Raw genomic sequence first — 27,402 nt, forward strand, 5'->3', positions numbered from 1 at the left:
ACGCCTGCTCCCTTGGCCAATAAAGCGAGATGAGCGCCGCAACCCCAGAGTCGGCCACGACTGGACCTAATGGTCAGGGGTCCCTTTACCTTTAATGTGCATGCTACTTTTCCTGCCCTCAGATCAGCATACAAAACAAACATGATTAACGCACAAGTCTACAATGACAAATGACTCGGGAAGCACGGCGACAACCTCAAAAGAGACTAGTGGGGGCAAACCTATGAAACACTAGACAGAGAACACAATAGTCTGATGACATGTTTTGTCAAAGCCGGAGAATGAGGAATATCCTCAGGCGTCAACGGGATTGTGGCACCTACCTGGCCCCTCCAAAGTAGCCATCCCCAAGTTTTCTTACTGTGGCAAGAATTGCTGGATCAATGTCAGACCCGTCATTGGCTAAAAAGGAGGAAAATAAAACATGCATCTTGGCAATAGGTTCCTTTATCAACTCATTTTAAAAATAAGTTAGCATATCCAATGTGGAATACTTTTTAAAAATAAAATAACCAAAAGAAAAAAATGAAAAAGTGTATTGCTGACTGGTCTGAGTTTCCCTTTTGTAAGATGGGGAGGGGAGAAATCTCAACTATAGGCATTTTAACTCAATTCTACTGAGTTCCAATGTGCACCATATGTGCGCCATATACTGGCATTCTGTTTTACTAGCACTTCACTTATTAAATCTGTTTGGGAACAACAGTGAACCATCTAGCCAGGCATCATTCTATACAGACAAGCAGTGGGTTTCAGAAAGCCGTATTTTTCCAGAGCCACCTGGCAATGTCAGGGTTAAACCTAGAACCTCTTGCATATAAAGGAGATGGTCTCCCATTTTGGTTCTATAAAGGAGATGGTCCTTTTGGTGCTATGCTCACAGAGTACTTGTTCACTACATGAACTGTATATTTTTATCTTCACTCTAATCTGGCGTACCCCTATGAAGAGCAGGGTAAGGATACACAAAGATGTCTCAGTAGCTATTTCCATAAGTGGGGAACACGGTTGCTAGGGAACTCCAGCTCAAAGAGGCTGCTGCTATTTGCAGCATCAAATCTAAGGCCATGGACGAGAGGAAAGCACTTTAGAGTGAAACAAAAATATAATAATACTAATTTTGGAACTTAAATACACACCCCACAGCTTCAAATTGCCCCCTTTTTAAAAAAACAAACCAGATTAATGTAAAATTTATCCTGAAAAGTGGTCTTGCATATTCAGAAAGTCATTTGTTTCTCTGTTGGATAGAATCTATCCCTGCCTCTTATTTCTCATCCAGTATGGAATGTAAAATAAACAAATAATGAAAAAGCTTCTATTGCCAATGGCATGAACATTCAGAACAAGCTGGGTCCGACCATAATATACAAGGTCATATGATAAAGGTCACATGTTACTGACTGAGCATTGTATTGGTTATTGGGAAAGTGAGGGTTGGTCTTCCTGTAATCCTCCAACATGAAGTGAGATAAGCCAACTCTGTTCGTAGCATCTCCACAATCATCCGATTGTCTAAAGCCAAATAGAAGTGATGCTGATCTATAAACTGGAAGGAAAAACAAATTGAAGACAAGTGCTTATAGATTTCTTTCTTGGCAAAAGCTTTGTTACCATTAGTTCTATGGAAGCTCATCACAACCCAGGGATGAGGGACCCCATGACTTCACCTGCAGCTCTCCCCCATCCTTGATGGGGAGATGTTCTCTAGCTACCTCAGGAAGATCCCCATCCCTATGTGCTCACTTCTAGCATGGGTAATTAGCAAGACTAGTTTTCTCTTTTTGGAAAGCTGATGAGCTTATCAGTATTCCTATTTTATTTCATTTCCGTGTGTAAATGGCTGGAATGAATTTGGTACAAGTTTCATCAGTTCAGCCTACATAACGTCAAGAAGGGATATGTAAATAAGCAAAGTGTTTCACCAGCAATTGGGAAACAGGAAGCTTTCCAAGCTCACCTGTGGGGTAAAAGTAAATATTTGATTTCTTATAACATAGAGCTTAGATGTTCCCAGGACACCGATATGTCGGTAAGGCCTTCCACTCAGCTTCATGCTCTTGTTGCGGCCTGGAAGAACAAAAGAATACAGCTAACATTTACTTCTGCTCTTATACAACACAAATTAGTCTTAAACAGTTTGCTGTCGGAAGCAAGATATAAAAATCATGAACATTTTCCTTATATTCCAAAAGGCTTTAAGGCTTGTTCTTTTGTAAAGCAAGTAGTGCACTGCTTCAGCATGAAATTTCGTGGAAAGGCACTGCCTAATTCATGAAATCAGTACAGTGGTACCTGAAGTTACGTACTTAATTCATTCCAGAGGTCCGTTCTTAACCTGAAACTGTTCTTAACTAGAGGCGTGCTTTTGCTAATGGGGCCGCTTGCTGCTGCTGCGCCACCGGCATACAATTTCCGTTCTCATCCTGCGGCAACGTTCTCATCTTGAGGTAACTGTTCCAGGTTAGTGGAGTTTGTAACCTGAGGCGTTTGTAACTCGAGGTACCACTGTAGTACCCTTTTGAGTGGAATTAGCAAGTAGGCCAATGTTACTAACATTAGAAAAGCATTGTATCGATCCTACTTTTAAATAAAAATATTGTAACACGAGCCTATATGTAGGCATAGAGAAGAGGTGTATAAAATTTGCAAGCCTCTCCCTGGTTCTTCTAATACCAATTATTTTTCTAACACTTTGCACACACAACACAGTCCCAACTAGAACATTTTTGCCCAATTCCGTTACAATTTCTTGTCAGATCAGTGAAAGCAGTGCTCTGCTTATTTACATTTTACATAAATAGTGTTTTGATATTTTCTTCTGGCTTTATTTAGATAAGTTTAAGAAGAATGGTTAAAATCTCTATGGCTAGAATTTTCTTGGCCAACACTCAGCTGCTTTATTATCTGCTTATCATTAAATGGTAACAGAAAAGCTTATGAAAGCATATCTACTATAGAAGTCTTTACTGTTGCAAAGATTTGTGTTGGTTTGTTGTTGTTTTTTAAAAAGCAATTGCTATAATCCAGCACACTGGTGTTCAGGCCTGGGCTCAGAACTACAGGGGGAGCTTCCTGTGTGCACAGGAAGGGGCTTGATGAGATTGACAGGGGGTGGGACCACACAGATGTCTCACTGCCAGCGTTTGTGCCCATTTTCCTGGCTCCAACCTGACTTCCACAAAGTGAATGAAAGTCTGAAAGGAGAAGTGGCTGGGCTCATGGAGGCTCCTATGGCATCAGGCTCCCGCAGAATGGAATTGCTTAACTGCATGAAGGAGCATTTTTTTAATAAAAAAAATTACATCAGCTCCCTCTTCAAATCTTGTTCAACATACAGAGGCTGGAGGAAAAGGAGCCAGCATTGGTGGAGAAGCCAGAGGCATGCTTCCATTCCCCTTTAAATCATATGGTGTGCCTTACAAAAGGAAATTCAGGAGGCAATGAAACTGAGTTTCCAACAAAGCATATAAGGGGCACATTATGTGTCACAGAGAATGTGGCGATGGTGCTTTGGTGAGCTACAGAACTTCGGACTGTGCTAACATTTCAGAATTAAAACGGGCATATACATATACAGTGGTACCTCGGGTTAAGTACTTAATTCGTTCCGGAGGTCCGTTCTTAACCTGAAACTGTTCTTAACCTGAAGCACCACTTTAGCTAATGGAGCCTCCCGCTGCTGCTGCGCCGCCGGAGCACAATTTCTGCTCTCACCCTGAAGCAAAGTTCTTAACCCGAGGTACTATTTCTGGGTTAGCGGAGTCTGTAACCTGAAACATATGTAACCTGAAGTGTATGTAACCTGAAGCATATGTAACCGGAGGTGTATGTAACCTGAAGTGTATGTAACCCAAGGTACCACTGTACTTCCCCACAATTTCAGTTCAGAATGACATGTGATTTTAAACTTGCATTCCAAACAAGAAAATGACACGGGAATTGAGCAGCAAAGATGGGTAAGTAAATGATAAGGTTTCACAATCCCTTTGTTACATCACCTACCAAGCTTGGCATACAGATTGCTCAGAATCCGTGCTGGCTGAACTCTGGTCGGGTTAATGTCAGCAATGCTCTGAACATGGATTCCATGGTGTCTCAACAGCTTCTTAATTTCATTTGTCTCTGCTATGACATTTACTGCACAAGAGAAAAAAATTATAATAAAGAGCAACACTTCAATATCTGAAGCAAAAAAAAAAAAAGTCATCTGGAAATACTATACTATAGATACACATATCTTCAGGAAGGATATAAGCGACATTTTTTCCCATTGTACTAACACCTAACTGCCTAAGATAATCACAGAAGAATGAAAGTTGTTGTATGGCTATCCCACATGGGTATTTCCTGAGACTTGGGAACATAAAAAAAAGACACGTTTGGACATACTGGAGTTTATCTAACACTACAATAATAGAAGCTCAGCTTAGAATGGATGCCAAACTGACCAAGAAAGCTACCATTGAGTCTAAGATGACAGTAACTTACCGTATTTATCTGTGTATTGGATGAGGTTTTTTGACTAAAAATCACGTCAAAAAACTGGGGTCGTCCAATACACAGATAGTAGCATGGCAGAGGGGAGAAGTGCCGCGCCATCAGCCATTTGGTTGGCAGAAGCGCAGCTTCCCCAGATGCCATGGGGAGCGATCTGGGGGGAGTTTCCTGCCCACAGCTGGGGGGGATCAGTGGCGTAGCGTGTGTTGTCAGCACCCGGGGCAAGGCAAGTAATTTGTGCCCCCTAACCCGTGGATTTTAGTAGGGGCGGGTGCGAGTGCAACCCCCCCAGATGTTGCGCCCGGTGCAGCCGGCCCCCCTGCATCCCCACGCTACGCCACTGGGGGGGATAAGCTGTGAGCCACCAGCCAGGTCTTTGGGGGGGGGAGCACAAATTCACCCGATGCTGCTGCGCATGGGAAGCACTCCTTGGATCGTTTCCCATGCGTGGCAGCATCAGGGGAGGTTGCGCTCCTGCAAACCAGATGGCTGGTGGGAGCGCCACTTCCCCCGATGCCACTGCGCGTGGGAAACGATCTAGGGAGTGTTTCCTGCCCACAGCTGCGTGGGGGGAGAGGCTCAACAACTCTGGGCCATCTCCTCTCATTTTCTTAAAATTTAGTCCCCCCAAATGGGGAGGAGTCTTATACAAGGGGGCGTCTTATAGACAGAAAAGTACGGTAGTTAACAAGCAGAATCAATGAAGGTTTCCTTCAGAAAATGGAAGACTTGCCCAAGTGAAAAGAACAAAAAGGGAAATAAACTTGGAAACTAAAATGCAAGGGGACAAGAAATAACTGAAAAGAAAGTAAAGAAGTTCAGAAGCATATCACTAAAAGAAACAACAATAATAATGATAGCGACAATAATACCATTTGACTACTTCAGAAGCAGGGAACCAGTTAGGGAAGTGGTTGGAGCATTAGACAACAGGAAAGTTAAAAGGTGTGCCAAGGAGATTGCAGAGATGAATTCCCTGCAGCTTTTAGTTTTATTATTTTTATTAGTTATTAAGAATTTTTACTGCCCTTCATCCAAGGACCACAGGGTGGTTTACAATATAAAACACAAAAAATACAATCATAGTAACAAACAGAGAGAGAGAGAGAGAGAGAGAGAGAGAGAGAGAGAGAGGTGGAATCTGCACGCATGTAAAAAAACATTCTGAAAATGCTTTTTTCAAAGCATTTTTAAAAATACATTGAATTTTCCATAAGGCTCACCATTGCCATCTAGTGTCACATTGCATATTGCACTTTAAACATTTCCTTTGCAGTCAAAGTTTAAAGAGCCATAGATTGCTTAATTAAGCCAAAGGTCTGATTCCACTGCAAAAGACACAGGGCAGGTAGCCATGTCTGAACTGACATTCTGAAGAAGGGAAGCTAAAGCAGAAAGGCACACAACAAAGATGGTTTCCTGACAAATTAAAGAAATCAATAAATAGTTGAGCTTCGATAGTACCCTTCTGAGAGCTCTTGTTGAACTCAAATGTGAAACTGCTGACCTTCCAACAAAAACAGGTAACTGCACAACATCAGCCTGAGAAAGTATCCACACAGCAACATATGCTTTGCACAGTGCTGGCTGCAACACTCAGCATCTTCACTACTGCTTAAAGGTAAAGGTAAAGGGACCCCTGGCCATTAGGTCCAGTCATGGCCGACTCTGGGGTTGCGGCGCTCATCTCACTCTATTGGTTGAGGAAGCCAGCGTACAGCTTCCAGGTCAGTGGACTAAGCCGCTAAGCATGACTAAGCCGCTTCTGGCGAACCAGAGCAGCGCACGGAAACACCGTTTACCTTCCCGCCAGAGTGGTACCTATTTATCTACTTGCACTCTGACATGCTTTTGAACTGCTAGGTTGGCAGGAGCAGGGACCGAGCAATGGGAGCTCATCCCATCAAGGGGATTTGAACTGCCGGCCTTCTGATCAGCAAGTCCTAGGCTCTGTGGTTTAACCCACAGCGCCACCCACTTCCCTCACTACTGCTTACCAGCACTGAAACATAAGGACGGCAATTTCCCCCAGGCAGTGACCTCCAGTAGTTTTTCCTAGCAAACTTTCTTACTGGCTGCCACTGCTATTTTATTTATGTATTAGAACACTGACGAGTGTGAGATCCGTTTGTTGGAGAGGTAAAAGCACATCATTTTTATTTCCTTTTTCCTTTAATTTGTGCTGGGGTTAAGTAAAAAATTGTGTAACAATAACCACCAACCTTGAACAACAACATCGGGCTTAAAAGCGGTTGAAAACCTTCTGTTCAATGGATCAATTTCACCAGTAGCCAAAAATCCCTGCAAAGGTGAGGAAAATTATAGCAGATTTAAGCGAGCGCATTCCTGGACAATGGCACAGAAGAAGGAAGCTTCATGATAGTGCAAAACCATTGAGGTCTTGGACAGCCTCGTGTGCCAAGATGTTGTTGGACCACACATCCCTCACAATTGGTTGCACTGGTTTGGGCTGGTGGGAGTTGGCATCCAACAACAGCTGGAATCCCAAAGTTAAGAAGAAGGCTGGTCTAAGTGGGCAGAGTTGGCTCCAATAATTTTCCAGTTTGAATATTATTTCCAGCCACTGCTGAAAGAAATCTGATCTCTAATGCAACTAGAAAAGGGGACGATAAGGTCAAAGGAACCTGTCATAATTGTCAAAGCTGTGTCAAACATAGTTACCTCTGCTAGGAGGGCGCTAAGAATGTACAATGACTGGCCCCACAGATGAGGAAGCTTTCCAGCTGGGACACGGTCCACTGTGTGAGGATTCTCATATTCTTCATTCACCTGGCAAATGAAACAAAGAATGCGAACAGGTTCACACATCACACGTACCGAGGATTTATGAGGGTGTAGCACTTGTTAATATCTAAAGCTGAATACTATCCCAACGGTTAAAATATATCACAGAAAATGGACAACACAACATTCATACATAATTGGGCGAAACACATGGTGTGTCAGAGGTTGATAATTTACAAAACCAGGCATGTTCCAAATTGTCTTACCTTATCTGGAGGAACAGCATATAATTCTGGCATCAGAAGAATCCCATTCTTTTTCCTAATGAGTATCCCCTCCAAAGCATCTCTGTACTCTTGCACCTACAAAGTGCAAGACAAGGACCAAGGAACTGAAGTTCATGGGTTTTGTTTTTTTTAACAACTGGAAGAGTACCTAGGCGGTGCTGGGAACCCTGGAAACATCCTTTTTTGTGAAAAGTGTCTGTGTCAGAGACCCCATGGGCAAAAGAACATAAGAAGAGCCCAACACCCTTTGTATACAAAGACCAGGCCTTCTCTCATCACCTTCAATGAATGAAGCACCTGATGCTACAATTTTAAGGCCACAGGGTTGAGTTTAGAGCTCCCATCTCTGGTGCCACACGCACTGCTACTGAGTTAATGTGAAGTGCTGCTGTGCAGGAGACCTTGCAGGTGAGAGGCGAGGCAGCACTGTGTGAGGAGAGCAGCACATCCCCATAGCTTATAATGCTGGTAACTGGAGCAAATGGGGGGAAAGCATTCTAGTCTTTCTCCCCCTTTCTGGCCACACAGATATCACAGTTGGTGCCATGATATAAGCCTGCTGAAAGGGAACCTATGAAGCTGTATTAGTGAGGTCATCATTTAGTCCAGTTTGGTGGCAGCTCTCTAAAGTCTTAAGCAGAGATTACTTGTCCCCTCAGCACAAGGACATTAATTCCTTTGAACAGAGATGTCTAGGATGCCTCACGGTAAGTGCAAGAGCTGCAGGTAGGGACAATGATCAGATTGCCTATCCTCTTCTACCCAACTACTGGAGCTTAGCTGATTCATAAAATACCTGCTACAATAATTATTACAGTTTCAACTTATCATGTACCTTACCTGAATTCTGTCTCCATTAAACACTCCATCAATTAGGAAATAGGTCCAGAATACAGGCCACTCACATTCTATGTTCTCAAATAACTTGAGCTCGGCAGGATCGTAGTGTAATCTATTCGGATCCTAGAAATGTAATTGCTCATGTCATGCTTTATTATTACAGTGCTATTTCACAATGTATTATGCTTGTATTCTGCCAAATCTCCAAGGAGTTTCATCTAGCAGAAGCATTCCCCTCTCTGTTCCATTTTGTTACACACAGCACTTAGCTTTCTAAAGGACTGTGCCAGTTTCACAACCTGAAATTAGCTTAGAAGTACAGATCTACCAGATTGGCACTGAGGGCCAATCTAGATGTCATATCAATTGAATGATTACAATTAATGTGAAACTCTAAAAAATTAAATCAGAATGAGAACAGCTGTCTCAGGGTGGTCAGTTTACTCTTTCTCCCCATGCTACAGTTCTGACAAAAATCTTCCACCAGCTGAAGTTAACCCCAAGGGGAAAGCTCTCACTGATGCCAATGGAAGCATAACTTCCTGGGCTAACATCAACCTTGCTGTGTGTGTGAACAGGAAGGTAAAGCAACTTTCCTTGGGACCACAGCAGGGATGGAAAGGGTTAAGCTTATCTCCTTGCACATTCCAGTCCTAATGAGGTCCCCCTCCCCTAGGGTTGCTATTTTTAAAACAATTCTGATATTGGAAGTTCACCATGGGAAAGTGGCATGCAAATAAAAATGAGTGACAGTTTCAGAAACAGTACTTCTCTCGGTGTTTTGTAGCCATCTCGAATAAAACGGCAGCAGCCATACCGTCCCTGTAAAAAACAAATTAGTTGGAGTATAAAAGCATTGCTTTATTTTATATAGCATCTTTTGTTCTTAGTCAAACAGAACATGCTTTCTTCTTCTGTTAATAACAAATATGGCCAAGCTTATCATCTATAGATAAATGAATGGAAGATTTGTTCAGAAGCCAAAATGAAACTCTTACCTGCAGCTTGGTGATAATTTCGTTTTTCGTTGCATTCACAACATTCATATCCTCTACAGCAAAGGCTGGGTAAGAAATAATGGACAAAAGTCCAGCATCAATCTCTTTTGAGGTGGAGGCCCTTGGCAGCATGGAGTACAGAATAGACTGAGCGGAATATACACAGAGCACCAGCGAAAGACAAGACAAAGACAAAATAAAAACATTTAGTTTCATGCCAAAGCGTTTTATCAGATATACAAAGAGCACCCTGGTCACTTTTGAAATAAAATGTTACAAGCTATTTTCTAATACACTAATTCACACGGGAGGGGAATTTGCTGCGTTGGCAGTATACAGCAATGGCTAGCCCACCTGGCAACAGAATTGGGCTGCTATCATGAAAAACCATGAGAACCAATAGGAATTTCCAATCAGTTATGAAATGCTGGTATTCCCAGATCTTCAGCTTCCATAGCTGAAAATAGCACCCAGTTGAATTTGGTGGTGCAACCATAATTTGATTTCTATTTCTAGGGGAGGGGGCTAGTCAGAGCTTATAAGGGGGTGGGTGCTTTGCTGTACTTTCTTTGAGATAGAAAGGAGAATTGGATTTACCTGACAATGCTCAACTTCATCTGGAAGGACATGAATAACTGACTTGTGTCCTCCTCCAGCTCCAAAAAGGTCCAATTCATCAATTGCTTCCAGTGCGGCCTTCAGAAACATATGTGTGTGCTCAGTAACTTTTCAAGTATTGAAAAGTTCAAGTATTGGTAATGAATGAGATGGCAAGTGAATAACTATTAAAACAATCACACACATGTATGTATGTACATATAGCCAAATGGCACAAAATCTTTATCTTACTTTTCTTCATAAGAATCCCTTAAGAGAGATTGCAATATTTCCCTATTGCAGATTGACAGTGGACTTTAATAGCCTGCTCCAACCAAATTCACTTGGAAGAAGAAACAGTTAAGAATGGCTTCAAAGTGCTGCATATTTTCTCAAGATCACTGAATTAAGCATGCTGTTAACTTTACTTGGGTGGTGTAGGCTGAAAATCACTCCCACCTTATAGAAGTTTGCCAAAGCAGCTGCACTGATGGAAGGTGCTCAGTACATATAGCAGAATATCACACAGCAAACCACCATACCAGCACCAGCAGCTTCCAGGAAATTGTGGCACTATTTACTTTTGAATGTGTAGCTCACCTCTTCTCTAACGAGCTCAAAGTGGCAGACATGGTTCTCCCCACAAGAATCCTGTGAGGTTGGTTGGGCTGAATGGCAGTGACTGGCCGAAGGTCATATAGTGAGCTTCATGGCTGAGAAGAGACTTGAACCCTGGCCACCCAGGTCCTAGTCCAACACTCTAACCACTAAAGGTAAAGTCCACGAGTGGCACTGTGGTCTAAACCACTGAGCCTCTTGGGCTTGCCAATCAGAAGGTCGGCGGTTCAAATCCGCACAATGGGGTGAGCTCTAACCACTACACCACACTGGCTCTGTGTGTGTGGTTTAAATCAGGAATGTGAATTACCATCTCTTAGTTCAAATTCAAAATATTCTATCCATTGAACAACAGCAAAGTGGCTGTTTACTGTTGGGAAAAGTACAATCAAGACCCATCAGAAATCAATAGCGAACCTTCTATTTATTGCAATAGTCCTGGAATGCAACACTGAACTGGAAGTAAGTTTCACAAAAATCAACAAATAGAAATATTGCATTTATCATTATTGTGTACCATTGTTTGTTTACAGTAAAAAAACAACAACGAAAGCAACAACCATCTCACCTTGGCCATTCCTACAGAGCTTGCATTCAGTTCAGGGATGCCCTGGTTCGTCTTATCACCACGTTCCCACATGCCATAATCCTGAAACGAAAGAAAGAGGAAAGCAGAAATAAAAAGCAACTTCTCAGATCCAGAGATACACGTATGTAGATGTGGACTGTGCATACACTATTGTGACTAAGAGAGAACTACAGCAACACTACTCAGTAGGTTTGGATCACACATTATTAAGCTGACATATGCACAAGGCTTGTGCCTGCATGCTCCTTCCTCGTTCTACCCCTTCTTCCATCATTCATTCTTGGCACACCACAATTTAATACTTGCTGGATTACTTAATCATAGTTTCCTGTTATAGCCAAACCAGGAAACTATGGTTACAAGTCAGAATCTTAAACAATGGTTGGAAGTCAGTTTAAGATCATGGTTTGTTCCAATACATTATTTCAATTTTATTTAAAATAAATAAATAAAATGACTTGAGAATACTTACAGCAACTTTGTAGGCAGCCTCTATGTAAAACACAAGATTCTGTACAAAGGCAACTTCATCAAGGGTAAATATAATACGCAATCCTAAATAAGAAAGAGCCACCATTAGGGATACCTTAACTCCAGTCAATAGTTCCATTTGGGGGTTCTTATGCTCCTGGTAGAGCACTGAGAAAAACTTCTGCATGTAAATTGTGTGTTACACTATAGACAACTGCTGGTTGAGTACCCATTTGCTCCACCCCATAGAACAATGGCCTAAACAATGAAAGGTGTAACAAACTACACAAGACAATGTTTAAAGTAGCTTTTAATTCTGTGAAGGATATCGTCCAAAATAAAATGCATGCTCAGTTCTTAAATGGAGATGGGCTTTTCCAGTGATAACCTTATTCCATAATCTCAGACTCCCATGAGTGTCATACATCATGCCTGTGATTTAAACGCTTAACTAAAGCAAAATAATTCTTCTGCAATAAGTAGCATTTAAAGTACAGATTGTTAAGTACTGAAACAACCATCTGTTGGTGGGCAGTCTGTCAGTCATCTATAGGATGAGTGTCCTTGGTAACACATTGCAAATATGCGTTACCATGTACCCATGCACAAAAATGAAAAGGATTCATGAATGAGTAGGTGCTTTTGTTGAAGGCAGAGGTAGTCACCCAGAAGTTGTTGGACCACAACTCCCCTTCATGCCTAATTATTGGCCACGCTAGATTGGGCTGATGGGAACTGAAGTCCAACAGCATTTTGAGGGCTACTGATTCCTCATCCCTGTTGAAAAATGTCCCTTGCAAAATAATCAACCAAGAACAACTTGACAAAACCATTTTACAGTGTTCAGATTCCAAACCAAATAAAAATGGAACACAATAGCTAGTCATTGTCATTCCACAGAAGGTCAAGCCATTCAAACAACTACAGGAGATCTGGAAGGCAACTTGTCCACTCTAATCTGTAACTAAGCAGACATATGGACTATATTAAAAGGCAAGTCTGATACTAAATGTGATTTTTTTTTTTGAGGGGTGAAATGTTCCTTGCTGATTATAACTGTCCTTAGTTAGAAAATAACTATGAGTTCCAACGTAGCTTACCTGATGCTGTCATCTGAGCCAAGAAGAGAAGGTAAAGGGAAGTTGCATCTACTTGTAGATGTCCCCACTCATTGTCTCCAACTACTGTGCCACAAGTGGCTGTATTATATTTGGCATGCAGGCAGTCCTTGGTACTCTGTGTGTGCTTGAACTTCTCAACCTTATCTACCTAAGAAAAACAAGCAATATTCTGAAAGTAGTTCTTTAGTCATAAACATTTTCAAAATAATAATTCTGCCTCAGTCTAGATTTTGGTACAATATAATTTAAAGGGGGGACCTCTTAAAACAAATTATTTCCTCTTCAACAAAGCAATGAAGTATCTTGAATAGAGCTGTGGAAATTTACTGTAAACAGCCAGTCACGTTGGTCTGCCTCTTAGATTGTTTCGAAGACTGACACACAGATAAAAGCTTCTAACTGCGAAACAGAGCCGCTAAAAAGAAATCAGGCATCCTTTACACAACATTATACAACACTGGACTTATATAAAGGAAGGAAATCATCCTAGCCAATATTTGGCCCTGGCAGAATTAGGTAGTGTTTTCATTCTCAGCAACCACACAAGAATATGAAAGTATTTCAAGAACATTGCACTGGGGCTAAAATGTCATGGATTCTAGCCCAAGGATAAAAATGTCAGATTAAAAACATTGAACACAATCTCTCAGTCACTGATCGTGTACAATAAGTTCACATGTGTACCTATAGTGAAATTGCGTTTTTTATTTTAACCACTTGAAGCGCCCAACTATGCAAAATGTTAATCACACCATTTGCTCTCAAGTGCAAAATATTTCTTGCAGAAACAGCCAGTGTGGGAAGAGGATGATATTTGCCAGAACCTAGGCATGGGGGGGGGGGGGGTTGAAGGTCTTCAGTCATTTGCACTCTGGTGCAATAAACAGAATGAGGGTCTTCTCACACCTGCAATTTGCATGGGACAATAACTCCCACGGTTCCTTCAGGCCACTAGCATATTGCAATTCCAAGAAGGAGGATTGTTTCATTTATACTAGAGAGGTATGCTGTATAAATAGAACATGCACTTAAAATAGTTTTATAGGTAATATCCATTTCATGGCAGGCTGCCCTTAAATTCATTTTAGTTGGACTCATTTTAGCTTGCAAAGTCCAAAACGCATTTTCCCTCCCACGAGTGGAAATGGTTTCAGAGGAACAGCTAGGTACTACTTTCAGTACGCCAAAAGTACTGCTTTGTTTGAACCTGCCTTCCGCAGTGTATCCCATTCGTCACACCTAAAATTGCATTGGTATCATTAAATCTGGTCATGCCACTGAAAATAACAGAGCACAAGTCATCCAGTTTATCATTACCTGTCTCATCATACATTGCAGAAGTCCCCGCATCAGTTTCACAACGTTCTGCAGGAATATAATTAAAGCATGCAAACATTATTTTGGGTCTTAATAACTAATGATCAATGCTCGTGTAAAAAAAAAAGAGAACATTTACAAAAACATTTAAGAAAACAATTTGCTCAGCTGCGTAACCTGATTTTATGACAAAGATACAAGCTAGAACAATAAGCAAATGCTTTATGTCACGGCTAAAGTGATTGGATGGTCACAGAACCAAAAGAATTTTTTAAAATAATCATTCCTATGCTATAAATAGAAGCTCAGAGTTTTCCTCAGGGACACAGTGTCAGGACTCCCTGACACACAGCAGGCAAATGTTGGTGCATGGAGTTGTGCTGCTGTAGTTCAAAGTTGGGGAATTTGAAGCATGAGCTTTCCTCATTCAATTAAAAGGCAAATCCCAAATATTTCTGGTTTGGATTAAGATCACGATTAGCTCTGCACCAGACCCAGCATTAGCTCCCTCTGCCATTTCAGTCACCCTCTTCCTTTTTGCCACTGACACTTACCAGGTGGTAGTAGCAGTAACAATAAAAACAACAGCAACAGCATTCATTATGCTTTGCAGCACCTCCTAAGACATAAAGATTTCCTGAGTTTCTGAGGCCATAGCAAAGAATAAGACAAAGAAAGAAAGAAAGAAAGAAAGAAAGAAAGAAAGAAAGAAAGAAAGAAAGAAAGAAAGAAAGAAAGAAAGAAAGAAAGATTGCCATTGCTGCTATAAAAGTCAGATGACATTTGAGAAGCGGGCATCAGAAGGAACTTGTGAGGGAATCTGGCTTCCATGAAGCTTGAAATGCACCCAGAATGTCAAAATTTGAGCCTGCTAGGAACTGAGCTTGTTTCAGGTGAGCCTGTGAATGGAGCTATAGAAGCTCACATATCATAACTCTACAAAGGTCCTTCAAACGTGGGTAATGGATTTATGAAGTCAATCATCAAACGGCTGCTTCCCCCAAATCTCATCCATTGCTTTGATCTTACCACTTTCCAATTTTTTAACACCACCCATAAATTAAGCAGGATTCACTATGCACTGAAAATGATAGTTTATTCACTTGTAGAGTAAGTAATAAATAAATTCATCTTTACATATTATAACACAAAGTAAATAGTGATCCCAAGACATACCTGCTCCAATTCATATGCTTTGGCTTTATCTTCATCCCGATCTGCATTCTTCCTGTAGGCCATCCCCAGGCCCCACACAGCCAAAATGCTATAAATATTATCTCGTACCCAAGCATCCTTTTGCTCAGTACTGGCGGAGAGCAGTCCTGTAACAGGGTTCTGAAAGAAGATTTTTTTAAAGGGTTAAACAGCCTGAGTACTTCTAAGCACACCTTGCCCTAGCGTGTGCATTTTTGTACACATTACTTGGCTAGAGAACTACACCACAAAATTCAGAGAAGTGCAAATTTCAGTGGGGAGCCATAGAATCATAGTTCAGGTATAGTTTTGGAAAGTATGAATGAGGTAGATTCGCCTTTAAATGCCAATGATTTTGAATTTCTCCATTTCTCATGGGTGTTCTTCCTACATGTGGCTGCTACATCACCAGCGGTCCAATGAACATTATGGTTGGGCCTGGATTGCAAAACAATGAGGCCCCTACAGCTGCATGAAGCCATATGCCAGGCCAGAGCAAAAGGAGCTCTTTTAAACTTTTCCATCTGGGATGTTCCCCTCACCCCCCTCAAAACAACTCCATTGCTTTTCACCTCGTAAGGAAACACAGCCTTATCTTTTTTCCTGTAAGCTAAAAATCAGCTGGGGTGTGTGTGGCTTTTTGAGAAGAGAAACGGTCAGAGAAATATTGGCTGAGCAGGCTTTGTATTCCTGCCGCTTCTACACTGAAATTTGCAGTATTGGAAGCTACATTCAGGGGTTTTTTAAAGGGGGGCAAACACACACATACACATGGGTTCACATGTCTGTATGGAACCTGTAGTTTTGTCTAATATTGCATTTTAGACGTGGGTCAATTACAGCACTCATTTCTGTGCTATGGGAAGAAAAAGAAGGAGGGCGTGTGTTTTAGCAGCTTCATTCTGGGCTCAGAGCCAGAGTAGTAATGGAACATTCTAAGGAGGAGGTTTCTGGGGAACCGACTGTGCACAGGAACAGAGAATGATCTTTAGGTTTTGAAACGTTGTGAAATATTACAGAGCCACAACGGCTGTTATCAACTGTCCTTATGCTTCAAGGTCACAGGGAGAGCCGGGTTGTGTGTGGACTATTTTTATCCCTAAACCTATTAATTATTAAACTTTTGAGGGAATAAAGTCTTAGTAAAATACAATATAAATTAAGGGGTTGGGGGGGTTGCTTACCTGGGGCAAAACCATGGCATTTAAAAACATTTCTTACATTTTAAATGAAGATATACAGGAGTTCGCACAGCTTATTTTGGAATTGGATTTGGAATTGAAATTTGCTCTTGCGTGGTAATGAATTATCTAAGGCTTTAATCCCAGCCCCCCACACCTGGGAGTAAGCCCCACAGAATTCCGTAGGGTTTACATCTGAGTAAGACATTGTTAGGGCTGTGCTGTAAGATACAAAAATAAATAAACAGCATGTGAACATAAAGACTGCCCATGTGCTTGTGGAAGACACCGACTCATAACTAATCATACTACCCAAATTATGTCTTGGTGCCAGAGGGACAAGGGGTAACAAGTGAGAAGGGTGTGGTGAGAAAGGAACTGAGCTCAGAAGTCACTCTGTGCTTTTGCACTGCTGATTTCCACTGCCTGCAATAGCATGATGTTGTGCATGCAAAGAGAAGTAGTCTACAACTCCCTGTTTTCACATGCATGGTACTTGCAGGCACGTGCAGGGGGGACGGGTAGCCTTGCCCCAGGCCTCTGGGGGCTGAGCTGGCCTGGGGCCTCTGCCAAGAGCCTTTCAGCTTTACACTGTCAAGCCAAGAATAAGATTCCTGCAGAGGCCTCAGACAATCTCTGCACTGGCCTGCTTAAAGCACATAGGTAGGAACCTTCATGGTAAGAACAATGGTGAAATATCATTGTATTCTATTTGTTTATTTCATAAAATGTATATACCGCTTGATTGTTGGGGAAAACTCAAAAGTAGTTTATAGAAAAGACAAAGCAATGAAATTATCACTAAAAAATTCACAACCATACAGAAAGGTAAAACCACAATACAGTAGACTAAAACAAACTAAAACTCACACAAAGTTTTAATATATAGACTTGTCTAGATAAGAATGCCTTCAGCAGGCACCAAAAGGAATACAGTGAAGGTGCCTGCCTGATATCAATAGGCAGGGAGTTCCAAAGGATCGGTGTTGCCACACTCCTGAGCAAAAGGCACAGATCAAAGCAAAGTTGGAAGGACATATTGCATCTTTTCAGGATGCTTTTTCGGTACTCTGTCTCAGGACTCCAAAAACAAACACCCAACTGGTTGTTCTCAAGGTTTGTAGAGCTCATACTGTTCAGAATCCTATCGTTCAATCATTTTCTATTTTGGACAGCTGCTAAGTGAAGTTGGCAAGTCCAAAAGAAGGCAAGTCTCTGGTCCCATTAGTATCTTACTGATGGATGGGAAGTTCCTTATGTGCCATCGTGTTAATGCTGTTTGCTGGGCGGATGCCAACCCTCAGTAGCTGTGATAAGGAACTGGAGTCTGAAATATTGCAGGAAACGGGAATGAAGGAGAGCAGGCAGAAGGCACTATTACTGTGGTAAGCGTAGAGCAGGTGGGTGCAAAGCTGTTCTCTGGCTCACTTACTGATATGCCTTACTGACCCAGTGCCGCGTTCACATGTAACGATAAGCCAAGAAACCTTGGCTTAACAAATTATACTGTGCACAATACTGGTTCCTTCCACCTCACTCTCCACCTGGCATGAGCAGGTACACAAAACAGCTTGGGGTGACATCCAAATGCTGGACTGTGGTTTGTTCGTCCCTAACAAGTCAGGATTTATAAGCCAACAGCAAACCTTAACTGAACCCTGGCCAGTGACTTGGCAGGTGGGACAAAAACAAACCAGGATTCTGGGTTTTGATTTCACGCTACACTGGCTCACTTGCCCCTTCATGCCAGGGGAAGGCGGAGGTGATGAGCAAAGCAAGAGTCAAGCACCAGAATGCGTGCACAGAATAGTTTATTAAGCCAAGGTTCTTGGCTTATGAATGAATGCAGCCATTACATGATCAGACTGTGATTACAAAACTAATGTGCCATGGTTCTGGCACTGAAAATAACTCTGCATGAACGGATTTTGTTGCAAGGGAATCTTAGTGAAATCACTAGGGATTCACCTGAGACGAGGATTTGGCTGAGACTGTACTAACACAGTTTACCAAAGCTGTGTATCTACCATCATACTTGCAGATAAGTATACACAACATGCAGAATCGTAACGTTGTACAAACCTGCAAATATGTTATCTTTTTTCTGTATGATGATATTCAAACTATGTGCATAATACCAAAGAAGAAGAAGAAGAAGAAATTTGATCCTCAGCTACACAGGTGTAACCATTCTGCAGCTCTAATGTCTTTGTTAGAACAATTAACAATTTAAGAAACCCATTTAAGCAGGAATCAGAGTCTAGCCCACAGTGCAGTTCTGGTAAACACGACAGGCTTACATAACATCAGATTCGCTGTAGCTGTGCAGTGATGCTAGAGCCATCTCAGTGATGAAATAAAACAGTGTGGTTTTCTCATAAGAATCAGAATGCAGATAGCATGCCTTGTTAAAAACAAACAGACAAACAGTGAATGTTTAGTTAAAACACACACACAAGCAGAGTTTGATCCACTTGTGTTGCAGGCACATTGCTTGCACAACCCAGGTCACACACAAACCATGTCTTAGTGCAAATGAGCATACATGTGGGTTCCCAGAGCAAAGGCTGTGGCAACAGCACTCCTTATCCAGCCCTCCTGCCGCTTTCACACGGTTTGGCTTTGTGTTACACCCAAACCCAAGCTCATAGTATGTCTCCCCCAAGCAAACCAAAAGCAGTAAACCAATAACAAACCTTGATTATAGCTTTTGGTATGGAGCCACGAAAGCTACAAGCCCAGGTTCGGGTGCAACATTAAGCCAAATAACAGTTTAGCCACAGGTGGCAGAACAACAGCAGAACTGGGGAAAGAGCACTGCAGCCTTGCTCTGGGAAATTTTGGTCTTTCACACTAAACCATGGTTTGGTTTAGCTAAAAAAACTAATTGGAGCCCTATCTCCCTCTCCCGCACTACCTATGTATACATGAAGGCAGCATAATGGGACTGAGATGGGAACCAGAGAGGAGCCCACAGATGACTCATTCCCTCCCAGAATCCTGTTGCACTGGATGCATGCACAGGCTAAAGAGATGAAAGTAGGAAACCAAGGCATTTGCTGTGTGAAAAGAGTTTTAAGAAGAGTGGGATGGAGGGAGGAAGAAAAGAAAGATGCCACTCTCAAAAATAGATTTGTACCCACCATGTCTCATCCTAAAGAGGTTTTATTGACTTCAGAAGAATTTCATAAATGCACATACACACACCACAGTGGATCTCTAGCACGTACAGCGTGGAGCCTTCCTAATTCTATATTTCAAGGTTTCCCTCAAGTTAAGTAAAACGTGACTCAGTTTTTCGAGTTGCACTGGACTTGTTGTGGCATATCTTCCTCAGTTTTCTATTGAGGTTTGCCTGGTATTGTGATGTCTTATTCCAGCAGACAATATTAAACACAATACTAATTGTCATCTGTAGAGTCTGCTCCTGACATAGTCTGGTGTCAAAGTTGTCAATGACCTTTAGGGTCTGCAATCTGCATTATGCCCTTTATTCTGTCCTACTCCAGCATACACTTCTATGTGAGAAGTATATTTGGAAAGTGAGTCATGGAAAAAATCCTGCTCTCATCACTGTAGATCAAAGTATTTTAACTGAAGGCTCCCTCAAAAGACGCTGCTGCTCTCTCTCATAGGGTGCCTTCAGCTCAACAAACTGGAGAATTTTGTTATTCTTATCCAGGAGCCCAAATGTATCCAATGGCTCTAGTTATTCTTTACCTAAGATTTTTGCAATGCTCATGGTTTATTTCTTAGCCACAACATAATAAATACTTACAGCCAACCACGTGCCTACAATTATAGGCACATCTATCCTAAGAGTCACAGAGACTATTCTCCTGTACCTGTTTTATTTCTATGTAGCAGAATGTATCCAAACATGACAAATTTACCATTATCCATTTAACAAATATATGTGTGGTTAAAAGACACAGGTACTTGTTAGCCAAATTAGTATTACTGATAGCGGCACCTACACATAGAAACCAATGGTGCCAATTTTGTGCTATATTGCTATAAAATTTATTTGCTTCAGCAAGCCGAACAAGGCATGTAATTTTAGCATGCAATATTAAGAATTTAAACAGTGATTTAAGAATCAGTGATTTAGGAATAACTGTTTTAAAATAACTGACTATATCTGTATATAAACTACCTGGTTTTTAATGTTTGCTTTTATTGGTATTTTTAATGAATATTTTATTGTCTTTTGTAAACCGCTTTGAGGTTCTTTGTTTGAGTAAGCGGCATATAAATTTTGTTAAAATAAGAATAAATGTATAAGCAGCTCTAACGGCACAATATGTAAGTGATATGAAGTGGAAAAAATGGAATAATGCAGCAAAATGTTTCACTGGATCAAGTGCTACTGTTCAGGATTCTATTCCAGTCCTCTTCCTGGTTTTCCTCCCAACAGTATGCACATCCACATCATGCATTTATAGTGGTCTTATGCTACTTTAAACAAAGATGGATTCCCCCAAAGCATCCTGGGAACTGTGGTTTATTTCTCACAGAGCTACAACTCACAGCCACCTTAACAAATTTGTTCCCAGAATTCTTGGGAGGAAGCCATGACAGTTATGCTTTAAATGGATGTGACCTCCATATTTCATGGCCACTGAGCAAGCTCAGCCCTCATTAGGCTATTTAGGGGATTCCCCTCAGTTCCCCCCATAAGATTTCTTTACACTCTTGCAAACCTTGGGGTTCCCCCAAGCCTTCTTATGGGTGGGTGTTATGTATTAGCTACATGAGAACTGTCACTCACAGCGTGAATGTTGGAAATGGAGAGGAGGATTAACATGTCAGGACTCAGAAACTTTGGAGAGATGTACAGGTGATCTTAAAGAAAACTTTACATGTGCTGAAAAAAACAGCAGCAGCAACTACAGCAAAGCATCACTCCACACAGTCTGCAAAAGGCCAAACATCTTAACCATGTATCAGACTTCTAAGGCGAGGAGTAGGCAGAGATGTGGCAGACAAGCTAGGAAGGAGAAAGTAAGCTCTGGGGGAAGCCTGTGAGCTAGGAAATTCCCTTGAAGCATCTGTCAAAGGTAAAAACACTCCATACATTTTATTATCAGCTGCTCAACTCAGCTAAAATTTGATAGGAAGGAGCAGGGGAGATACAAGCTCAGCTGGTAAGCAAAATCCCAAAGCAGCAGAAGCCAATGACTTTGTCACCAGAGATAGACATGTGGAGGCCTGAGAATGAGAGAGACCCCTGCCCACATTCTGCATTACCTTAAAAAGGGGGCAATATGTCCTTCTGATCACTGGAATCTGCCAGTCATTTAAAACTATTTAAAGCCTTCTCAGCCTGCTCAAATAACTTTGGAAGGGAGTGGTAGAATTACATAGGCATCTAATAAGATGCCCATTATGATGTCTATGCTTGGGACTTTATGGAAGGTAACTCACATAAAAGTGAGTTATTGCAGACTGCCTCACCAACATTTCTTGGTTATTTGTTGCCATCCACCCAGAAATAATGTACCCATCTAGACTTTAGTCCCACTCTGCCTTGGTCAGACCACACCCGTCTCCAATTCTGGGCACCACAATTTGAGAAGGATATTGGCATGCTTGAATGATTGCAGAGGAGGGTGACCAAGATGATAAGCGGTCTGGAAACCATGCCTTATGACTGAGGGACTTAGGTATGTTCAGCCTGGAAAAGAGGACACTGAGAGGAGATATGACAGCCATCTTCAAATATCAAAAGGGCTCTCACATGTAAGATGGAGCAAGCTTATTTTCTTCTGCTCTGGGGGGTAGGAAACCAATGTATTCAAGTTACAAGAAAGGAGATTCCAACTAAACATCAGGGGGGGAAACTTTCTGCTGTTAAGAGCTGTTCAACAGTGGCACAGACTCCCACAAGAGGTGGGAGGTTTTAAAGCAGGGATTGGCCATCCATCATGTATGATCTACTTGAGATTCGTGCATTGCAGGGTGCAGGACTGAATAACCCTCGGGATCCCTTCCAACTCTGCAATTCCATGAATCTATGATCCAAAATATTCTCTTCACATCTAGCTAAAGCAAACATCTTACAGGTCAGAGCAAATGCTCTGATATGCAAGCAAACAATGATTGCTAAAAATAAATATGAAAACAGAGGGTTGTTAAAAACAGAAACAACCCTTTCACCTGTAAGTAGTGGCACTGACCTGATAACTCAAAATGGTCTGTTGAACAAGCCGGGCGTAGCCGTCTAAACGGACTCCAGAGTTGCTTCTGCTCCTCATTTTTCAGGAGAAAGGCTGGGTGGCTGGAGGCGCCAATGTCTTCCTAGCGGCTTTTAGCACTAATAGCTCATTCATTCATCAGCAGGCTGAATTGTAGGTCTTGATGGTAGCAGGCATCTTTCTCCCAAAATAAACAGAGTAGTTGTCAACAAAATAGCCAGGGAGTTTCCCCTTTTGCCTACATATATTCACCGTCTCAACTATACTCTTGAAGCAGCAACGCTATACACAGTTACATGGAAGCAAACTCACTACTTCTCATATTAGCTGTTCAGTATATTACTGTACCCTTGAAATTATATCCATACTCCATAGGCACATACAATCCAGCTTCCACCCTCATTCCAATTCCACTTTCTGTGCTAAAGGTCATCAACAGTATCTTATGTCCACGTTAGACATCTAGCTGTGTATATAACAAAACCAAGAACCATTGTACATGGATAACAACTGCCCTCATAAAACCCTGAGAAACATAAAAGGAAAGGTAAAGGACACCTGGACGGTTAAGTCCAGTCAAAGGTGACTATGGGGCTGCAGCACTCATCTCGCTTTCAGGCCGAGGGAGCCAGCGTTTGTCCACAGACAGTTTTCTGGGTCATGTGGCCAGCATGACTAAACTGCTTCTGGCACACAGAGGGCCATGACGAGTGCCAGAGAGCACGTAAATGCCGTTTACCTTCCCGCTACAGCAGTTCCTATTTATCTACTTGCACTGGCATGCTTTTGAACTGCCAGGTTGGCAAGAGCTGGGACAGAATAACGGGAGCTTACCCCGTTGCAGGGATTCGAACCGTCACCCTTCCAATCAGCAAGCCCAACAGGCTCAGTGGTTTAGACCACAGTGCCACCCGCACCCCAAACTAGGAGCAAACTTACCGAATCAAGCATGCAACCAAATCTGCAGAAATGCTGCTGCGTTCTTTCAAATTAACAGTTCCCAAAGCATTTAAAACTATGGACGTCTCCCCTGCAACCACCACCATCTCTATTTCTCAACCCAAATAAATGGATCTTGAAATCAGCACAGCAAAATGTGGCTTCAGGAAGGACCTTGCCATACATGCAAGCTAAGTCTGAGGTGTCTGAATCCCAGAGTTGTCTACCTCAGAGAAGGAAATGCCCTGGAGGGAGCTACCGTCTGCCCATTTTGCCCAATGCATTTACACTGAGTTCAAAGGGACTTACACTGAGTTCATAGGTAAGTAAGCGTAAGCATAGGACTGTAGCCTAAATTAGCAATTGTGGCCAGTAATTTGCGGGGGGGGGGTAGCATTTCGTTCTGGTTAAGTAATGTGAAGCACAATAGTAGTGCTAGTGAAATTAAAAATGAAAATAAAAATAGTAACCAGCATGGGCATAGCCAGGATTTATTTAAGGGGCAATCTTTATGTAACGGGGGGCAGAACTGAGTTATTTGTGATGCAATTGGTCAGTTAAGTATTTATATTTATTTGATTTAGGGGGGCATCTGCCCCCGCCGCCACCCATGTACACCCATGGTAAACAGGTCAACTTTTATCGTTTCATGTACTATTGATGTAACACGACAGTGTTACACTGCTGAGGACAGAAAACAAACAGAAGGGAGGGTACAAAATGATAGTTTGACTATGTTAGCAAAAAAAAAGGCCTTGGAGTATTACAGTGTCTTGCTATTTGTGGTATTACTTTAGCATAACTATTTTACTTTTTTAAAAGCAGGTGTCCTCCTCAACTGCTTATATCTGAAAGTTGCTAGATGCCTTTTATTATAAATGAGGGCTACTCTTTGGAACTGTCTTCTTTAGAACATCACCAATGTGCTCTATCCTTGAACAACTGTCCTTGGATGACCTTCACAGCAAGCCGGACAAGGGGAGTGCAACCTTGCTCCTGCTTCTTGATCTCTCCATGGCTTTCAATGGCCACCTACCATAGTACCCTCCTGGAAAAGCTCCATGGAATAGGAATTGAGGGCATTATACCACAGTAGTTCTGGAAGAGAGTCCAGAGAGAGGCATTGGAAGAATGCTTCTCAGCCCCTGGCAGTGATGAAGTCAATGGGAGCAGTCATTAGGAGTTTCAGGGCAAGATGCCTTCAGAGACTTCAAGAACGAATAGCTGCAATACACACGTGTGTGTGTTTTATTGTTTTGTCTTTTATTATGTATTTTGTGTTTTTATGCTGTGAACTGCCCTGAGAGCTACAGATGAAGGGCATCACACAAATTTTAATAATAATAATAATAATAATAATAATAATAATATAATGCACCATGTGGGGCTTCCCTTGCACTTGCTGCATTTAGTACAGAATGCTGGGGCACAAGTGCTGACAGGTGTGAGACCCTGCCAACGCATAATACTTCTGATCAGAGATCAGCACTGGTTCCCAATTTGTGACCAGCCAAGTCCAAGGGGTTAGCATTCGTATATAAAGCTCTCACAGGCTTAGGAACAGTTTACTCGTGAGACCACCGTACCCAATACGTGCCCCACTGACTTTTTCAATCTGTGGGTGCTGCAAGCAGCACATCCTTCTGCAGTTTTTGTGCAATGGCACCTACATTTTGAAAGTTCCCCGCCTATTGATACCAGGCAGGCGCCTTCACTTTTTAGCACTTTGCTTAAAACATTTCTCTTTGGACAAGCCTATCCAGACACACAGAGGCTGATATCTTTTAAATCTCTTTTTAATTTTAATTTTAAATATCTACAGGTGCTTTTGATCGTTTTTAACGGCTCCTATTGCTTCTTTGAATACTTTTAACTGAGGTTTAACTACTGCAAGCACGCGGTATATATATAAATAAATAAAACAACTGACGAAACAAAAGGTGCATTTCCTAAGATTAAGCAGCCTACACAACCGAAAGTCTAGGAGGAAGGGCTAAAACGTCCTCCGATTCTAAAGCATCGGGCAGCCCCCACCCCCCTTTCACTTAACTCACATCATGCAAGTGCGCCACAAACGGAGATGCCCTTACCTGCCAAGGATCTCCCCCGATTCCCATTCTCCGGGATGGCGCGGTGCTATTTTCTTCCTGCGAGCTCTCCAGAAAGGAGCGGGAGGGCAGCTCTCGCCCCTCAGCAGAGAAGCCCCATTCCTTGCTCGCTTGCCCGACCTGGCAGAGTTGTCGCCCTCGCCCCCCCAGGCACCCCACCGCCCCGGAATGGAAGCTCAGGGTCGCTTTCGGGACGCGGCTCTTCTTCCGGGAGCGCCTCCCTCGGCGAGGGTGAGGCTCTTGCGGCTCCCGCAGCGGCCAGCTCCCGGGGTCAGGTTGCAGCCAGGCACGCGCCTCCCGGGCCCGAGAAATAGTTCCTCCTCTTTATTAGACTGGTTACGGGGCCGGCGAAATCCCGAAGACAACCCGCCTCTTGTTGCAAGCAGGTCTGCGAAGATATATAGATATATGTGACAGCAAAGACGTGAGCCGCAAAAAATAACAATATTTACACTTCTCTTCCGGTAAAAGGGGGTGGGGGGAATGCGAGAGGGAGGAGGAGGAGGGTTTCATTTTGCGCCTGCGTGTTATGTAACGCAGTGGGTGCATTCTGCCCGTTCTGTTTGGCTTTTGAATGAAGCCTCTTTGTAAGCCTGTCAGGACTTTCTCGCAAGCTGTTTTGCTGTTGCGCAAGGGAGCCGGACGCGGGGCAGAGCTGGGCTGAGCTTTTGCGCGCGCGCTCTGCTTAGATGCTCAGCCTTGCTGCATTGGAAGTTCCTGGACTGCTAATAAATCGTACAATGGTACAGTTGGAAGTGACCTCGAGGGTCATCTAATCCAGTACCCTGCAATGCAGGAATCTCAGCATAGCCATCCAACCTCTGCTTAAAAACCTCCACAACCTCTGAAAGGAGACCGTTCCACCGTCGAAGCTCTTACTGGTGTTCCGTCAATCTCCTTTCTTGTAACTTGAATCCATTGGTTCGGGTTCTACCCTCCAGAAAACAAGCTTGCTCCATCTTCCATATGACAACCCCTAGATATTTGAAGATGGCTATCATATCTCCTCAGCCTCCTATATTTCACAGGCTAAACACACCCGAACTGTTCCTCATAAGGCTTATTTTCAAGACCCTTTATCATCTTGGTCACCCTCCTCTGCACATTCCTGCTTGCCAATATCCTTCTTAAATTGTGTTGCCCAGAGCTGGATACAGGGCAGAATAGAGTGATGCTATGACTTCCCTTGATCACGACACTATGCTTCGGTTAATGCAGCCTAGAATAGCATTAGCCTTTTTTGCTGCTGCATTGCCTTGTACTCATGTTAAGCTCGTAGTCCACCAAGACTCCTGGATCCTTTTCACAGGTGTCGTTACCCCCCCCCCCATCTTAGATTTGCACATCTGGTTCTTCCTTCCTAAATATAGAACCTTACATTGCCCCTACTGAAATTCATTTTGTTGGTTGGGGCTCAGTTCTCCAATCTGTTAATGTCATCCGGAATCCCAATTGTCTTCAGCAGAACCTTTCCTGATGACACCACCTGTGCAACAAGTAGTTTACTTCCCGAGCAATTCTCAATGTTACTTCCAAATTGTACAATTTAAATACACGTAAAGGATATAAAACTGATTTTTGGAAGGGTCTTCCAGACACTGTACTGTGGCATTTTGTGGAACCTGTATCACCTAGTATGCCAGTATTTACACACATTTCAAAAGAAAAGCATGTTCAAAAGCAATTTCAAAAGAAAAGCA

At 42.4% G+C, this 27,402-nt stretch overlaps 1 protein-coding gene across 3 annotated transcripts in view; it reads right to left on the minus strand.

Moving 5' to 3' along the window:
• The window catches only part of PHKA2 (phosphorylase kinase regulatory subunit alpha 2), a 51,719-nt gene extending 25,570 nt beyond the window's left edge, over positions 1-26,149 (minus strand). For all 3 annotated transcript variants that reach the window (XM_081909168.1, XM_081909167.1, XM_081909166.1), the window contains exons 1-18: positions 25,685-26,149; positions 22,638-22,832; positions 15,260-15,418; positions 14,084-14,131; positions 12,746-12,914; positions 11,647-11,729; positions 11,154-11,234; positions 9,968-10,066; positions 9,371-9,517; positions 9,141-9,194; positions 8,373-8,495; positions 7,512-7,607; positions 7,183-7,290; positions 6,723-6,801; positions 4,006-4,140; positions 1,961-2,070; positions 1,405-1,549; positions 324-402 (exon numbers count right to left, since the gene is read on the minus strand). In XM_081909168.1, coding sequence (XP_081765294.1) covers positions 324-402; positions 1,405-1,549; positions 1,961-2,070; positions 4,006-4,140; positions 6,723-6,801; positions 7,183-7,290; positions 7,512-7,607; positions 8,373-8,495; positions 9,141-9,194; positions 9,371-9,517; positions 9,968-10,066; positions 11,154-11,234; positions 11,647-11,729; positions 12,746-12,914; positions 14,084-14,131; positions 15,260-15,418; positions 22,638-22,715 — 1,793 coding nt within the window. In that variant the 5' untranslated portion in view covers positions 22,716-22,832; positions 25,685-26,149. The remainder of the gene's footprint in view (positions 1-323; positions 403-1,404; positions 1,550-1,960; positions 2,071-4,005; positions 4,141-6,722; positions 6,802-7,182; positions 7,291-7,511; positions 7,608-8,372; positions 8,496-9,140; positions 9,195-9,370; positions 9,518-9,967; positions 10,067-11,153; positions 11,235-11,646; positions 11,730-12,745; positions 12,915-14,083; positions 14,132-15,259; positions 15,419-22,637; positions 22,833-25,684) is intronic.
• Between the last annotated feature and the right edge of the window lie 1,253 nt (positions 26,150-27,402).

This window comes from Podarcis melisellensis, assembly GCF_964234715.1.
Source record: "Podarcis melisellensis genome assembly, chromosome: 4".
NCBI classification, from domain to species: Eukaryota; Metazoa; Chordata; class Lepidosauria; order Squamata; family Lacertidae; genus Podarcis; species Podarcis melisellensis.